Source organism: Lipophrys pholis (genome assembly GCF_963383615.2).
Source record: "Lipophrys pholis genome assembly, chromosome: 7".
Lineage (NCBI taxonomy): Eukaryota > Metazoa > Chordata > Actinopteri > Blenniiformes > Blenniidae > Lipophrys > Lipophrys pholis.
In genome coordinates, this window is record NC_137638.1 from 986,244 (window position 1) to 1,003,535 (window position 17,292).

At 44.9% G+C, this 17,292-nt stretch overlaps 1 protein-coding gene across 3 annotated transcripts; it reads right to left on the bottom strand.

Annotated features, from left to right (window-relative positions):
- Positions 1-705: 705 nt before the first annotated feature.
- On the bottom strand, positions 706-13,087 carry vamp5 (vesicle-associated membrane protein 5). Of its 3 annotated transcripts, none has more exons than XR_013935496.1 (4): positions 11,451-11,651; positions 8,193-8,336; positions 1,412-1,719; positions 706-1,319 (listed from the first exon to the last, which is right to left on the bottom strand). XR_013935496.1 is itself a non-coding variant. In XM_080468209.1 (4 exons), exons 2-4 carry the CDS (start codon positions 11,451-11,453, stop codon positions 1,573-1,575), a joined length of 294 nt encoding a protein of 97 aa, XP_080324335.1. In that variant the 5' UTR covers positions 11,454-12,365; positions 12,585-13,080; the 3' UTR covers positions 706-1,572. The 3 variants fall into 3 exon arrangements, 2 of the variants coding, with proteins under 2 accessions (XP_080324335.1, XP_080324334.1); XM_080468209.1 differs by adding an exon at positions 12,585-13,080 and having other exon boundaries at positions 706-1,719; positions 11,451-12,365; XM_080468208.1 differs by having other exon boundaries at positions 706-1,719; positions 11,451-13,087.
- Between the last annotated feature and the right edge of the window lie 4,205 nt (positions 13,088-17,292).

A 17,292-nucleotide genomic window follows, 5' to 3' on the forward strand; every position in this document is an offset into this window, starting at 1 on the left:
CACTCCAAGTGTGTTTTATATATATATTAAGTCAGTTTTCATATTCATCTTCCAATTCACAAGATGTCGAGTACACATGAAATACGCTGAAGTGAACTTTTGAACTGATCACACGTTTACAACCGAACGTTGATGCGGTACGTTGACCACCAGGGGTCGCTGTTTATCCTCATATCAGGCACGAGAACTTGAGCTCAGCGCCTCTCGGCAGTCCTCCAGCGATGATTCCCAACCTTTGTTTTGGGAAATCCAAATTTATAATCCAAGGTTTCCCTCGCACGTCTTCAAAACGGGGGTGCGAGGAAGGAGGTCAGTTAACCACAGTAGAATATCACAAGAAATTAAAGATGAATGATAAATACTGTAAAACTCAATCTTAAGGTCTGGAAATAATCAACTGCATGCGTTTTGATTGAAAAGCTCAATTTAATTTGCTCTTTACATTAGATGATAGAAGCTCCGACTCACTTTCGCTTTTCTTTTGTTCATTTCTCTGCTGCTCTGATTTGGTTCCCAATTATTATAAGATGCTTTATGTATTATTCCTTTACCGTTTTAATAGCCTTTTAATAACGCACCTCTTTGTTATAAATTGATTTCATGAAAAATTTCCAAAATAGTTAACCGCATTATAAATAATAATAATAATAATAATAATAATAATCTTGCATTTGAAAAAGATTAGAAATGAAACACAAAACAAAGTCAGTGATACAAAATCTTTAAAGACAATATTTACAGCAAAAATGTTAAAATTTACAATTTTATCTGAAACTCATCATCCAGGCTCTTTTACACACCAGGTTCAAGTGAAAACTGCTAAGTGGTTTCTGGGGGGGGGCGGGGGTGATGGTTTCCACAGCAACGCTGCTCGACACCACAGAGAACGGAACTTGTGGGCGACGCTCCGACTTGGAATAGAATTCTGCACTGATGGCGGCGGCGGCGGCGGCGGCGGCGGCGTGTGACCAGCAGCAACGTCCCGCTGACTCACGGTGCCACGCCGTCACGACGACGGACGATGAAACGGTAACGGAACCAACAGGTAGAACCACGGTAAACCTAATGTTTTAGGAACGTCGTCGTGTGAACGTGAATTCCTACCCGAGACCCCAAAAAACGCAGAAACAAGGCGTTTCCTGAATAGTTGCCGTGGAAACGAGGCCTGATGTAAACAGCTGCTGGAGCAGAGGCCGCCTCCGAATGAAGATTCCGGCAAACAAACTGATGTTTTGTAGTTTTGACCGAAGACGCAGTGCGTCCGACTGAGAACCGTTGCGTCCTTTGTCCTTCCAATGTGGGCCGAGCGGAGACATGACCTTACAGAGTAATTAAAAACAGAGTGAGCGAGAGAGAGAGAGAGAGAGAGAGAGAGAGAGAGAGAGAGGAAGCAGCCGAGCGAGTACTGTACCATATCAACTGAAGGTTAAGTGAAGAGTGGGAATCATTCTCTCTTAAATATCTCAAAACACAAAAACATTAGAGGCCGAGCAGTTGAAGCAGGAGTCCCACAGCTTCTCCTCCAGCGCCGTTCTAACTGGATTCCTGTTGCTCCCCGTCACGTCTCGCTCCTCATTTGTTTACAGAAGCATGAATTATAACTGCCAGAATAATGACGAAGACGACGACTCCAATGGAAATAAGAATGATTTTCATCTTTTTGCTCTCCCACATCTTCTTTTGCTTGATCCGGTCGGCCTTCTTCTCGAACGTTTTGCTCTGTGGAAGAAGAAAGCAACAAAACAAAACAATGATTAAAAACGTGTTGCGTCACTTAAGAGCTGTTTAAACGTGTGAAGGCCTGTGAGGAGCTGCAGCGAGCGAGAAGAGGATGTTCCTCACTTTATTCTAAAAAATAACCATAATTACCTTCGCCAATGAAAGTCGGGGCGGACGTAATGTCTTCGTCTGCGTGTATTTATCTATTGGTCTGTATGTATTTTAACAATTGTTCTAAAAACTATCAACCCAAATTCTGGGAAATCTTCATCATCAAGGACGTTAACGACTAAACGTTTCTGAATTAATCTCAAACTGTGAAAAACTTCCCATAGAAAATGGCTGAGAGGCTCCTGATGGAGGAGATCAAAGGAGATCAGCCTCTGTTGCCATGGAGACGCTCAGTGTTTCACAGTGATGTCGCTACCTGACAGGCTAGTTAGCATTAACATGAGCAAACGGCTATCATGCTAGCAATGTTAACTCGAAGGCTGGTGGAGGTGACGTAGCGTCGATAGAGGCTGGTGGAGGTGACGGAGCGTCGATAGAGGCCGGTGGAGGTGACGTAGCGTCGATAGAGGCTGGTGGAGGTGACGGAGCGTCGATAGAGGCTGGTGGAGGTGACGGAGCGTCGATAGAGGCCGGTGGAGGTGACGGAGCGTCGATAGAGGCTGGTAGAGGTGACGTAGCGTCGATAGAGGCCGGTGGAGGTGACGGAGCGTCGATAGAGGCTGGTAGAGGTGACGTAGCGTCGATAGAGGCTGGTGGAGGTGACGGAGCGTCGATAGAGGCTGGTGGAGGTGACGGAGCGTCGATAGAGGCTGGTGGGGGTGACGTAGCGTCGATAGAGGCCGGTGTAGGTGACGTAGCGTCGATAGAGGCTGGTGGGGGTGACGTAGCGAAGCAAAACCTTCACGTATTATTTGAATATTATATAATTTGCAGCCTCTGTCGACGCTTTGTCATTTAAAAAGTTCTCATATCGGTACTCGGTATCAGCAGTGGCTACAGGTCAGTACTCCTTTGTTAAAGTGGTATCGGTACTCGGTATCAGCAGTAGCTACAGGTTAGTACTTGTTCGTTAAAGTGGTATTGGTACTCGGTATCAGCAGTGGCTACAGGTCAGTACTCCTTTGTTAAAGTGGTATCGGTACTCGGTATCAGCAGTAGCTACAGGTTAGTACTTGTTCGTTAAAGTGGTATTGGTACTCGGTATCAGCAGTGGCTACAGGTCAGTACTCCTTTGTTAAAGTGGTATTGGTACTCGGTATCAGCAGTAGCTACAGGTTAGTACTTGTTCGTTAAAGTGGTATTGGTACTCGGTATCAGCAGTGGCTACAGGTCAGTACTCCTTTGTTAAAGTGGTATCGGTACTCGGTATCAGCAGTAGCTACAGGTTAGTACTTGTTTGTTAAAGTGGTATTGGTACTCGGTATCAGCAGTAGCTACAGGTTAGTACTTGTTCGTTAAAGTGGTATCGGTACTCAGTATCAGCAGTGGCTACAGGTCAGTACTCCTTTGTTAAAGTGGTATCGGTACTCGGTATCAGCGGTAGGTACAGGTTAGTACTCCTTCGTTAAAGTGGTATCGGTACTCGGTATCAGCAGTAGCTACAGGTTAGTACTTGTTTGTTAAAGTGGTATCGGTATCAGCGGTAGCTATAGGTTAGTACTCCTTCGTTAAAGTGGTATCGGTACTCGGTATCAGCCGTAGGTACAGGTCAGTACTCCTTCGTTAAAGTGGTGTCGGTACTCGGTATCAGCAGTGGCTACAGGTTAGTACTCCTTCGTTAAAGTGGTATCGGTACTCGGTATCAGCGGTAGCTATAGGTAAGTATTCGTTCGTTAAAGTGGTATCGGTACTCGGTATCAGCGGTAGCTACAGGTTAGTACTCCTTCGTTTAAGTGGTATCAGTACTCAGTATCAGCGGTAGCTATAGGTTAGTACTTGTTCATTAAAGTGGTATCGGTACTCGGTATCAGCGGTACCTACAGGTTAGTATTCGTTCGTTAAAGTGGTATCGGTACTCTGTATCAGCGGTAGGTACAGGTTAGTACTCCTTCGTTAAAGTGGTATCGGTACTCGGTATCAGCGGTAGCTACAGGTTAGTACTCCTTCGTTTAAGTGGTATCAGTACTCAGTATCAGCGGTAGCTATAGGTTAGTACTTGTTCATTAAAGTGGTATCGGTACTCGGTATCAGCGGTAGCTATAGGTTAGTACTTGTTCATTAAAGTGGTATCGGTACTCGGTATCAGCGGTAGCTATAGGTTAGTACTTGTTCGTTAAAGTGGTATCGGTACTCGGTATCAGCGGTACCTACAGGTTAGTATTCGTTCGTTAAAGTGGTATCGGTACTCTGTATCAGCGGTAGGTACAGGTTAGTACTCCTTCGTTAAAGTGGTATCGGTACTCGGTATCAGCGGTAGCTACAGGTTAGTACTCCTTCGTTTAAGTGGTATCGGTACTCGGTATCAGCGGTAGCTATAGGTTAGTACTTGTTCATTAAAGTGGTATCGGTACTCGGTATCAGCGGTAGCTATAGGTTAGTACTTGTTCATTAAAGTGGTATCGGTACTCGGTATCAGCGGTAGCTATAGGTTAGTACTTGTTCGTTAAAGTGGTATTGGTACTCAGTATCAGCGGTACCTACAGGTTAGTATTCGTTCATTAAAGTGGTATCGGTACTCTGTATCAGCAGTAGCTACAGGTTAGTATTCGTTCGTTAAAGTGGTATTGGTACTCGGTATCAGCGGTACCAACCGGTTAGTATTCGTTCGTTAAAGTGGTATCGGTACTCGGTATCAGCGGTAGCTACAGGTTAGTATTCGTTCGTTAAAGTGGTATCGGTACTCGGTATCAGCAGTAGCTACAGGTTAGTACTTGTTCGTTAAAGTGGTATTGGTACTCGGTATCAGCGGTACCTACAGGTTAGTATTAGTTCGTTAAAGTGGTATCGGTACTCGGTATCAGCGGTAGCTACAGGTTAGTATTCGTTCGTTAAAGTGGTATCGGTACTCGGTATCAGCAGTAGCTACAGGTTAGTATTCGTTCGTTAAAGTGGTATTGGTACTCTGTATCAGCAGTACCTACAGGTTAGTATTCATTCGTTACTCGGTATCAGTGGTAGCTACAAGTTAGTATTCATTCGTTACTCGGTCTCAGCAGTAGCTACAGGTTAGTACTCCTTCGTTTAAGTGGTATCAGTACTCAGTATCAGCGGTAGCTATAGGTTAGTACTCCTTCGTTAAAGTGGTATCGGTACTCGGTATCAGCGGTAGGTACAGGTTAGTACTTGTTCATTAAAGTGGTATCGGTACTCGGTATCAGCGGTAGCTATAGGTTAGTACTTGTTCGTTAAAGTGGTATCGGTACTCGGTATCAGCGGTAGCTATAGGTTAGTACTCCTTCGTTAAAGTGGTATCGGTACTCGGTATCAGCGGTAGGTACAGGTTAGTATTCGTTCGTTAAAGTGGTATTGGTACTCGGTATCAGCGGTACCTACAGATTAGTATTCATTCGTTACTCAGTATCAGCGGTAGCTACAGGTTAGTATTCGTTCGTTAAAGTGGTATTGGTACTCGGTACCAGCAGTAGCTACAGGTTAGTACTTGTACTAATAAAGTCAGATGATGCGTCTCTACGTGAGGTGATCTACTGGGCGTCATGGCGGCTCTGGAGAGAAGTGGATCACTTGATTCCCACAGTTCTTGTTTTCAGCGAGAGAGAAAAGCCCAGAGGCCGATGAGCAGGATTTAAATTCAAGAAGCGAACACGTTAGTATCGGAGGTATTTGGTAAACAGGAAGGCAGAAGCTGCACGATACGGCTCATTTAAAGCTCCACAAGAGGGGCTTGTTCTCAGCTTCATGGTGACGAATACACACATTTACCAGCAAACACAACTCTTCAGCACAGAGAGAATAACGGTCATCTGAAGTACATCTGAAGTACATATCAACTGAAGACACTGCAAAATACTGGATTGATGACTTTAGTTTGAAAGGAAACAAATTGCTAATGCACGTACGGTGATTAAAACTAAGATGTAATTATATACATACACTTGACCTTTGGCGAAGCCCCGCCCCCAAATGCAAGCGAACCAATAGCAATCAACCAGCAGCTTCTGGGACTCAGACAAACATTCTCCGCTCCATAAAGAAGCTCTGGTTGATTTCTGGGTTATTTAGGTTATTTAAGACGCATAAAGGTTCTAAAGTGGTTCCTGGAGCTGGACAGCAGAGATACGAGGAGTCGGGATGAACAACGGGATCATTTGATCACAACTCCAGAAACAAAACACACAGAAATGTGTATTCAAATAATAACCTCACATTGTGCAGTAACCTCATAGGACTCATATTCTACAGGTTTGTTTTGTTCTTTTTAGAATCCCACTTCGTGGTTATTAGTCCAACGACTCAGGGAGGAGACCAGTGTTGCCAGGTTGGGCGGGGTTCTGTATACTGGTCTTCTTGAGGAGCCTGTTTGTGTTTGATTTAGTGCAGTGGTGTGTTTACCACGCTTTCTTTAGTACTCCTACGGTAGTGTTCTGCTTTTTAACATGAGTTTGTCCCGAGGTTGAGATCTGGGCTGGTTCTCATTGAGGTGGGAGGGTTCACGTCGTGTTTGTGCTGGAACAGCGAGTCAGATCTGGCAACCCTGGAAGAGGCGGGGCTCTCCGGTACCGTGTGCTGATGTTCACGGTGGATTTATCGCCGTGGCTCGAGGGAACGCCGTTTTAACCACAATATGAGCCGGGAGGAGGAGGAGCTCGGCAGGAAGTGGAGACTCTGCGGCGGCAGCAGGACGTTTCAGAAGGTTAGCATGTCGCTACCGCTACTAGCAAGTTGCTAACGCTAGGTCCTGCTCACTGTTACCATCTTTCATATCGTACTGAGTTGATTCACTTTATCAGTAATGTTTGTAAGTTTTTGACTCCCCGTGGGAAAGTGAGTTTCACTATCAGAGGGAGGGGCTACTTCCCCTCGTGATGTCATCAAGGGAAAATATCCAAATCTGCTGTTTGAGCCCACATTCACTCCAAAGTGGAGCAGGTGAGGGAGGTGAGCCTCATGCAGCTGCAGGGACACAGATTACTGCTCCTGAACCACCAGAGAAAACTACTTTTCATAAAATAGGAACTTTAAAGTCGATATTCTGCCCGTTTGGTCTTTTTCTTCTCTGGCGCCCTGCTGGACAGTGGCGTCGCAGCGGCCGGCGGGGCAATGTGGGAACACGGTGACCCGCTGGCCGACCCCCGGACGGACACTGGCCTCGTGGCATGTCCTGGACTCACTCCTCGTACCCAGGGAGACCAGCTCACTTCATTCATCTTAGGAAACAATAGGAAATACCTTTCTAAATATAGCCCCATAAAACACAATCAGGATGTAAATTTGTACATTTGTTTTCCTCTCCAGCTCCACCTCGGGCGTATTTAAAGACCTCAATATGACATTTCCTAGTTTTAATCCCCAGGCGGCCGTAGAGAGCAGCTTTAGTTGTTCCAGTCATCCCTCCCTTCACAAACAAACCAAAGACAAACAACCACCAGCGGGAAAAAAGATATACATGTAGGAGTCTGTTTGGTATTTATACATTGTCATAGATAAACTCTCAAACTTTTACTTTATTTACTCAGGAGAACCACATTGAGGTTAATAATCTCTTTTACCAGTGTGTCCTGGCAGCAGTACACAAAAAAAACTTCTTAAATGTGCCTCATGTTGTGAATTTCTTGTCACTATATATATATATATAGTATATATATAGAGAGAGAGAGAGAGAGAGAGAGAGAGAGAGAGAGAGAGAGAGAGAGAGAGAGAGAGAGAGAGAGAGAGAGAGAGAGAGAGAGAGAGAGAGAGAGAGAGAGAGAGAGAGAGAGAGAGAGAGAGAGAGAGAGAGAGAGAGACGTTCACACTGGACTTTTGTTGTTGTTGTGGCTAAATAAAGTTAAAATAACTCCCTACATCATTCTGAGACAATAACTGCAGTAACATGAAGTTTCTTCCAGTGAAGGTTTCAGCTTCTGTAGTATCCTGTAAGTATATTGGCAATACAGCGATAGTGATGCAAGTATAATCATGGGAAAGTATCGGTATCAGCCGATACGCAAACCTGAAGAAACTGAATTAGTTGACAATTATTCTAATAATCGATGTTAAAGTTCTTCTGCCAGAATAAAATCATCAGAGGAAAAATAAAAGCTGTAGATCCAGTTCTAGTTGTTGACGTTCATCTATTATAAAAGTTCCTGGGGTTAATGAATTACTGTAGTTTATAAGCTGCTACGTTTGACTACTTTGAACCACTTTCTTCTTTTCCTCTTTTTAAAGTTTATATTCGGGGCGCACCCAATAGTCCAGAGATTACGGTAGTGGCTTCAGCCGTAGGGTGGCGGTTATCAGGTTTGTCCACTCATACATTTCCCACCACTCCGGTTCTCACCGGTTCCTCACCGGTTCCTCACCTTGGCCAGCAGCTCTTCAGCCCTGTTGTCCAGGTCGCTCAGTTTGTCGCCTCGCTCGTCGGCCTTGTTGATGTTGTCCGCCATGATGATGGTCACCTCCTCCACCTCGTCCTGGACCCGCTGCATGCGGCTCTTCCCGTCCTCCTGTTGGTTCAACACAGCCGGGGTCGGATTGGAAACGCTGAAGCTTTTTATGTTTTGGGACAAACAGAGGATCTCAGTTCTGTGTGAGGAGTTCGTCTGACGGGTCACCATGACGACGGTCACATGGAATCCGCCATGGCACACACGACGGTGCTCAGAACCACTGAAAACACAGAAACGCCACTGCTGGTCCTGGTCGCCACGGTGGTAGTCACTAGTTCTGCACATGCTCAGTAGAGCCAATCAGAACAAAGTTTCCTCTGTGGTGTCACGACTCCCAGTCCATATTCTCCTGGACGTGGTACTTTTATTTTGACAGTCACGCGCAATAACAATCCAAATTGGTACTTTTATTTTGACAGTCACCGTAATAACAATCCAAATTGGTACTTTTATTTTGACAGTCACCGTAATAACAATCCAAATTGGTACTTTTATTTTGACAGTCACGCGCAATAACAATCCAAATTGGTACTTTTATTTTGACAGTCACCGTAATAACAATCCAAATTGGTACTTTTATTTTGACAGTCACCGTAATAACAATCCAAATTGGTACTTTTATTTTGACAGTCACCGTAATAACAATCCAAATTGGTACTTTTATTTTGACAGTCACCGTAATAACAATCCAAATTGGTACTTTTATTTTGACAGTCACCGTAATAACAATCCAAATTGGTACTTTTATTTTGACAGTCACGCGCAATAACAATCCAAATTGGTACTTTTATTTTGACAGTCACCGTAATAACAATCCAAATTGGTACTTTTATTTTGACAGTCACCGCAATAACAATTCAAATTGGTACTTTTATTTTGACAGTCACCGTAATAACAATCCAAATTGGTACTTTTATTTTGACAGTCACCGTAATAACAATCCAAATTGGTACTTTTATTTTGACAGTCACCGTAATAAGAATCAAACTTGGTACTTGTATATTTTCTACTCTGTTCAGAAACGTGGTTCCCCGTCCTGTTGCGTCTCACCCGACACGCAGGCGAACAGAATGATGAATTCAATTTGAATGAACTTTATTCATAAAGCAGCAAAGACACCAGTCGTTTCTCGGTACAGAGAGAAACTCGACAGATCAGCAGGTGAAGAAGTGAAAACCGTCAGCAGCCCGACGCAGGATGTTTCACCACACAGTCGTTTGCATCCTGACAGTTTTCTCCTCCGAGCCGCGACAGGAAACCAAACTGACAGCAACAGGAAACCAACAGAGCACAACAAGCCCCGACGTTCACGTCTGTCTTCTTCATTGATTTCGGGTCTAAACTGAACTCATCATTCTTTATTGATCTTCTTAGGATAATTCCTTTTCCCCACACTGACCGTGACCAGTTGTGGGGAAGGTAGTGGTTTTTTTCTGCGTGTATTTATTGGTTTGTATGTATTTTAACAACATTTTGCAGAAACTGCTAACCTGAATTACATGAAATCTTCAGGGATCCAGTAGATTCTGGGACGTTAACGAGGAATTGTTTCTGAATAAATCCCCCCAAAACTGAAGAAATGGACCATGGGAGGCATAAGATCGGCGTCTGTCGCCATGGAGACACACTGGATGGCTGCAGCTGCCGTTAGCCGTCTGCTAGCACACTGCTAACTCCGCCCACCTTCTCCACTCTCAGCCAATCACAGGCCGACTCACTCTAAGCTTGGGAACCAACAGAACGGCGTTTAACCTGAAGGTCATTCTACCCAGTGCCCGTTGTACTTCCTAGGATGTGGAGCAGTGGTCACATTACAGCGCTCCAGGAGCCGATGGGGGTCGGGGGTCAAGGGTCAAGGGTCAAGGCCCCGCCGTGGTGAAACGTCAGTGGTGGGATTTGAACCTGCGAACACCTGATCGGTTCCTGGAGCGTCCACTGTCCAGGCCAGAGGAGCTCAGTCCCTCCACTGCGAGCAGTTTGAGGTTCAGCATCTTGCTTAAGGACACTTCGACATGAGGACAGGGGTAGACGGGGAATCAAGCCGGCAACCTTCCAGTTGGGAGCCGTCCACTGTACCAACGGGGCCACACGGCTGCTCCGAGGTCCTGCGCTGGGCAGCATGGGAACAATAGTGAGTTTAAGATTCAGCCGGCGGTGGTTCAACACAGGAAGTGCTGCCCACTGCAGCTCCCCTCCCTCCCGACTTCCTCCCTCCCTAAGTACCTGCGGTTTCCATGGGAACGCACGCCCACATCGTGTCACGGCACGCTCACGCCAAACAGAAAGCAGTCGGCTCGTTTCCCCGAAGCAGCATTAAATCAAACATGTCAAACCAACACGGCGGAGCTCAATAACTTTAACCCCAAATCCTCATTTGAATCCAGTTGGTGGAAAACGCAGTACTAGTATGTGAAGTTCACTGATACAATTTAAGTAAAAATACTGTTAATATTATGATTAATGACTCGGTGACCAGTTTGTTTTAGTTGAATTTATCTTAAAGAGCAGATCCATCATATCATCAGTGTGTCGGCTTATTTAATCCACCAGAAACAAATATTACTATACTTTGTTTTTCATCTTATTAATCTTCTTCTGACAGATTTGAAGTACATCCACTGATACTTTAATAACCCTTTTTTACTTTTACTGGTACTTTTTAATTATTACTGGTACTTTTTTTTTTTTACTTCAAAAAGAATATTTAAATAAATAACTATAAATAAAATACAATGTATCGAAAACTAATACATTAGAATGAATCAAACAATTTCAGAACTTTAATTGTTCACATAAAATACTAGAAAGAAAGCTTAGTAATGATCTATAAAGTGAGTCAGACATGAAGTACTCCTGTTCAGTTCCAACACGCAGAATGTTGAAAATATGAGACAAAACGAACAATATTTCATTTTCTATTCATTTCGCTTCTGTTGTCCTGGTTTGTTGGAGCAGAACGTGATTCTTCCTACAGATAACAACTCAACACTCCATGATTGTGGTAGTTAGAGAATAAAAACGTTCAGTAGTTGGAGAATAAAAGAAAAGAGTATTTATCCTCCTGCCAGGAGGAGCTGGCGGTGGTGCGTTCAGGGACTCTGCCCTCCGGTCATGTTTGACTTTGAAAGGCTGAAGTTGGTTCCAGTTTGGAGCCGCTCGAGGTGAACTTACCATGTTTCTCTCTTCCGGGCCGAACGTCAGCGGAGCCGCATGTAAAGGACGGAACCGGGACACGTGGAAGCTCCGGTCGGACAGACGTTCAGCTCTCTGCCGGCGGCGCTTCGTCTTCTCTCCTTCTTCCTCCTCCAACTCTCACTTTCACTTCGGCTGCTGCGGCCGTCCTTCCCCGGACTCTGCGAGGCGTTCACGCTCTCCGCGGAAACTTTACGATTGAGCAAACGTGCGTCGCCCCCGCTACGAGGCCCCGCCCAACAGGCACGAAGCCACGCCCCCCCCCCCCCGGTAAATCCTGGACTTTCCCTCTGGAGTTCGATGGCATACAGATACTCAGTACTCAGTACTCATTAGGGCCATGGAGGAAACAAATGAATAAAAAAAATAAGTAATGAATCACCAATTAAACCAAACAAATCCAGTTACGTCACTGTCAAAATGATGAATATTGACAGATTCTATGTCAGATATTAACACAAAACAGCAACACAGAATAAATAACATAATAAAAACACAACATGTATTATATCACAGTATAACACGAAGTAGCACGGTAGAATACGGAGCTGAACGCGAGGTAACAAGAACAGAATGTGACAAGACTTAAACATTTAAACACAAAACAACACAATAGAACATAGAACGTGGTATACAAGTATAGTATTGTACAATATGGTGCAGTATAATACAATATAGTGTAGTACAGTGCAGCACAGGAAACTATAGTGTAATACAGTATAATAAAGTGCAGTATAGTAATACTGTACTGTGAAAGTTTCTTGTAGCAGCCAGGATCTCAGATCTTATTTAGAATATTAATAAATCCATTAAACTGGACAATAGCAGAACATGAATCCAATTCAATTCAACTTAAATTTAAAAAGCACCAAATACAACAGTCACTTCTCGGAGCTGTTAACAGAAGAGAAACCAACGAATCCACGTGAGCAGCAGATTGTAGAGAAGAAAAACTCCCTCTAACAGGAAGAAACCTTTAAATCCAGCTGAAACTTTAAACTGTCCAGATACTTTAGAAAATACTTTAACCGCAAACAGGTGAAGTGAAACCAGTGGACAGATTGAAAGAGTTTGATGAATGTGAACTATATGTGGAATGTGTACACGTCTTACCAGCCTGGTTTGTTTGGAACGAGTTCACGGCTTCACGCAGCAGAGAAACTGAAATGTTGCACAACAAGATGCAACGCGAAGCGGGACTGAGCTGCTCCAACACTCCAGGGTGTTTCCTACTTCAGATGATTTGAAACCGGCGATCCGCTCATGAAAACACCTCCTCTGGGACTTTCTAACGTCCTCTGGAATCTCAACATTCTTCTGTCGTTTGGTTTTTCTGCTGGAGGGAAACAAAGACGCCTCTGTGATGCAGTCTGGGAGGAGAACTGATCCCTGCTGCCATGAGGACAGTTTACACCACAGGGGAAGGGCATCCGTTTCCATGACAACGCTGCCCAGAGCCACTCGGAACGCAACTTTTTGAAAACGCCGGAGGCTCCGCCCTGGGGGGGGGACGGCAGGAGCACTGCTATCGGTCCTGCGCCTCACGGCCACAGTAAATAATCCTCCTGCACACGAGACACTGCAGAGACAATCACCAACATGGCGGCCTGCGGAGCGTCGCCGCTCCCACGTCATATTCTACTTTTAGGGTTGAGAGTCTACGGTGGCCTGGAAGTGCAAAACACCACAAACTACAGAAAACATTACAAAATAAAAAACAACAAAAACAAAAAAACACTACAAAATGTCCAAAACACCACAAACTACAGAAAACACTACAAAATAAAATAAAAAAACACCACAAAATGTCCAAAACACTACAAAATCTAAAAAACCCACTCCAGAATATAAAACAAAATCAAGAAAACAGTACAAAAAAAAAAAAAAAACAACCCACTCCAAAATGTCCAAAACACTACAAAATCTAACACTCCAAAAAAAAAAAACAAAATCAAGAAAACACTACAAAAAAAAAAAAAAAAAAACACTACAAAATGTCCAAAACACTCCAAAATCTAAAAAACGCACTCCAAAATAAAAAACAAAATCAAGAAAACACTACAAAATAATGACAAAAACACAACAAAATAAAAAACCACGACAAACTTCAGGAAACAAGAGAAATGTTTGGTACCAGCTGCTGTCTGGACCAGCTGCCTGTCCGCTGGTGTTTTCTGAAGTTTGCAGTGTTTTTCACTTCAAGTAAGCTTCACCTCTAATAGAACCCAGTTCATCATCCGTCCATACCAAGGTCCGGGAGCAAAAGAAATACAGAACAAAATATCCTATATACATTTTTTTACCCAAAACACAAAGAAAGTTTGTCATTTTTTGTTGCCAAGGAAACAAGGTCAATGTTTGATCTTTCTTCACTGCCGCACATCAAGTCAACAAGTTTCTATAAGTTGACCTGAAGAAGTGAAAAGAGGAAGTTGTTAAAGAAGGACTGGAACAGGAAGTTGTTTCTTCCCCAACCTCAAACATCAAAAGGATGAATTATCTTCTGCACAGAAATGATGAAATCCATCTGAAGTGTGAGCAGAAAGGTTGAGAACCGTGAGAACCGTGAGAGAACCGTGAGAGAACCGTGAGAGAACCGTGAGAAGAGACCGACAGGAAGTGGAACGGTCAGATTGGTTCAGTCGTTACATGAAGGTGGAACTTTTGAGAAATTCTGTCGGTTTTCTGTTAAATTCACAGGCTGGACTGAAAGAATCAGGGTGACACGATGAAATGGTCAATAAACTAGTTATTAATGTATTCGAGTGTCGATTGAACCCGTTAAGAATATTTCTGTAGTTTCGGACCATAAAGTCAGTGACCAGATGCACCATGAAATGTTTCATGAAATCACACATGTTCCACCGTCCCTACTTTAAAGTCTCTACATGGGCTGTCCTGGAAGCTGAGGCTCCTGAGGTGTTCCACCTGAAGCCTCACCTGGAGCCTCACCTGGAGCCTCACCAGGCTCCTGAGGCGTTCCACCTGGAGCCTCACCGGGCTGCTGAGGCGTTCCGCCTGGAGCCTCACCGGGCTCCTGAGGCATTCCGCCTTGAGCCTCACTGGGCTCCTGAGGCGTTCCGCCTGGAGCCTCACCGGGCTCCTGAGGCGTTCCGCCTGGAGCCTCACCGGGCTCCTGAGGCGTTCCGCCTGGAGCCTCACCGGGCTCCTGAGGCGTTCCGCCTGGAGCCTCACCGGGCTCCTGAGGGGTTCCGCCTGGAGCCTCACCGGGCTCCTGAGGCGTTCCGCCTGGAGCCTCACCGGGCTCCTGAGGCATTCCACCTGGAGCCTCACCGGGCTCCTGAGGCGTTCCACCTGGAGCCTCACCGGGCTCCTGAGGCGTTCCACCTGGAGCCTCACCGGGCTCCTCGGGTCAGGAAGCATTAGAAACTCACAGCTGCTATAAATAGTTAAAATAGCTAAAGAGGCTAAAATAACCGCCTGTAAATGTAATAAAGATGTAATAATGATGTAATAATAATGTAATAATGATGTAATAATGTGTTGCTAATGAATCCTGCTGATATTTAGTGTAGGTTCAGAGTCTCGGGGCGTCGGAGCCGACAGAAGGCTTGTTCTGGGAAACGCTGCACAAAAGCTCACATTCAGCGTGGTGACCCCCCCCCCCCCCCCCCCCCCCCCCCTCCCCCCGGTACTCTCTGGATCTGGTGGGTCGGTAGCAGACTCACATCCACATGACCAGCGGTCGGAGCTCGGCCTGGTTTCCCATCAGCCAGACATTCAGCTACAAACAGGCTTTGTGTGGAGCTCAGATGATGAATCCTCACGTCAGCCGGCTGATGAGACTCAGGCTGAGAGGTCAAACTGTGAAATGGAGGCGGTCGAGGTACTGAGGAAAAGTAAAAATGCTTTGTTTTGTATTGACTTCAAGTTTCAGGAAGAAAGAAGCTGGAGGCTAAAAGCAGATATGATTGATTGACGGACAAACGGCTGCGTGAAGAAGTTCTGGAACAAAGTCTCACCAGCTGCTGCTGAAGACTGCTGACTCAGCTTTCATTCACTTTAACATACAGATTGTACTAGTGGTTTACCCAGAACACTTTTTAAAGGTAGAGTAACAGCACTAACCTTCAGCTACTGATAGAGTACCGATACCAGCACTAACCTTTAGCTACTGATACAGAGTACCGATACCAGCACTAACCTTTAGCTACTGATACAGAGTACCGATACCAGCACTAACCTTTAGCTACTGATACAGAGTACCGATACCAGCACTAACCTTTAGCTACTGATACAGAGTACCGATACCAGCACTAACCTTTAGCTACTGATACCGAGTACCGATACCAGCACTAACCTTTAGCTACTGATACCGAGTACCGATACCAGCACTAACCTTTAGCTACTGATACAGAGTACCGATACCAGCACTAACCTTTAGCTACTGATACCGAGTACCGATACCAGCACTAACCTTTAGCTACTGATACAGAGTACCGATACCAGCACTAACCTTTAGCTACTGATACAGAGTACCGATACCAGCACTAACCTTTAGCTACTGATACCGAGTACCGATACCAGCACTAACCTTTAGCTACTGATACCGAGTACCGATACCAGCACTAACCTTTAGCTACTGATACAGAGTACCGATACCAGCACTAACCTTTAGCTACTGATACAGAGTACCGATACCAGCACTAACCTTTAGCTACTGATACAGAGTACCGATACCAGCACTAACCTTTAGCTACTGATACAGAGTACCGATACCAGTACTGACCTTTAGCTACCGATACAAAATGTTTTCCAGTTTTTGCTCACGTAGGATTCTGATGTTTCTGTATCGGATCAATGACTAACTGGTTGCTTCTACTCATGGTTGGATTGAGGTTTAGAGTTGAATGCAGTTCTTGAGAACTTTATTCTTCCAGGACTCATCAGATTTCTGTGTATCCAGGTAGTCGTCATCATAATAGACGTGACCAGTTCAGTACAGAGTACAGGGGCAGCAGCTCTTTCAAAATGTGAAGTTGCATTTTATGAAAAACTGCAGAGTAATCAGGAAATACCCGTCTGACGTTCCAGTTGGGTTGTTTTCAGCCGCTTACATAACCGCCACACTCCCAGAGGTAACTCCTCCTGTCCTCCTGTCTGAGCAGAAATGGGCCTGAAAGTAAAAGTGTGGAGGAAACGTGCCACAACAGCCTCAAGGTTCTGCTGAGAGCCAATGAGAAGCACCACAGGAGTGTGAGGGGAATCCTCGCTGATACTTCAGCTCAGTCGCCATCGTGTGGACGAATGACGAACTGCAACAAAATACAATGTGTCACTGATAAATGAAACTCAGTTTATATTTTACTTTAACTTTGATCAATATTCATATACACCTCCTCCTCCTCCTGGTCTCCTGCTCCTCCTGTTCTCCTCCTCCTCCTGTTCTCCTCCTCCTGTTCTCCTCCTCCTCCTCCTGTTCTCCTCCTCCTCCTGGTCTGGTCGGTCCAGAAACCTGCAGTATTCTAAGTTTCTAGCTCCTCCTTGATTTTCCTCATTTGAATATTGGATCATAGGAGCTGCATTCAGAATCTGCTGTGTCTGTGTGAGCTGGACTGGCTCCGCCCACACATGCCCATCTTGGGAAGAGGAGGAAGTACTTCCTCTCGTGGTGCCATGTGCCAGAGCAGAGCTGCCTAATTGTGGGAGGAGTCAAAGGGAGGGCCTACCTTGATTGTGATTGGCTAAACCCCCGATGACACTATATAGGGTTTGATTTCTGATTGGCTGCTTGGAGCAACACACTTTTTAAAACCTGAAACAAGCCAGGGACAGAGAGGACAGACTGTCTTCACTTCTG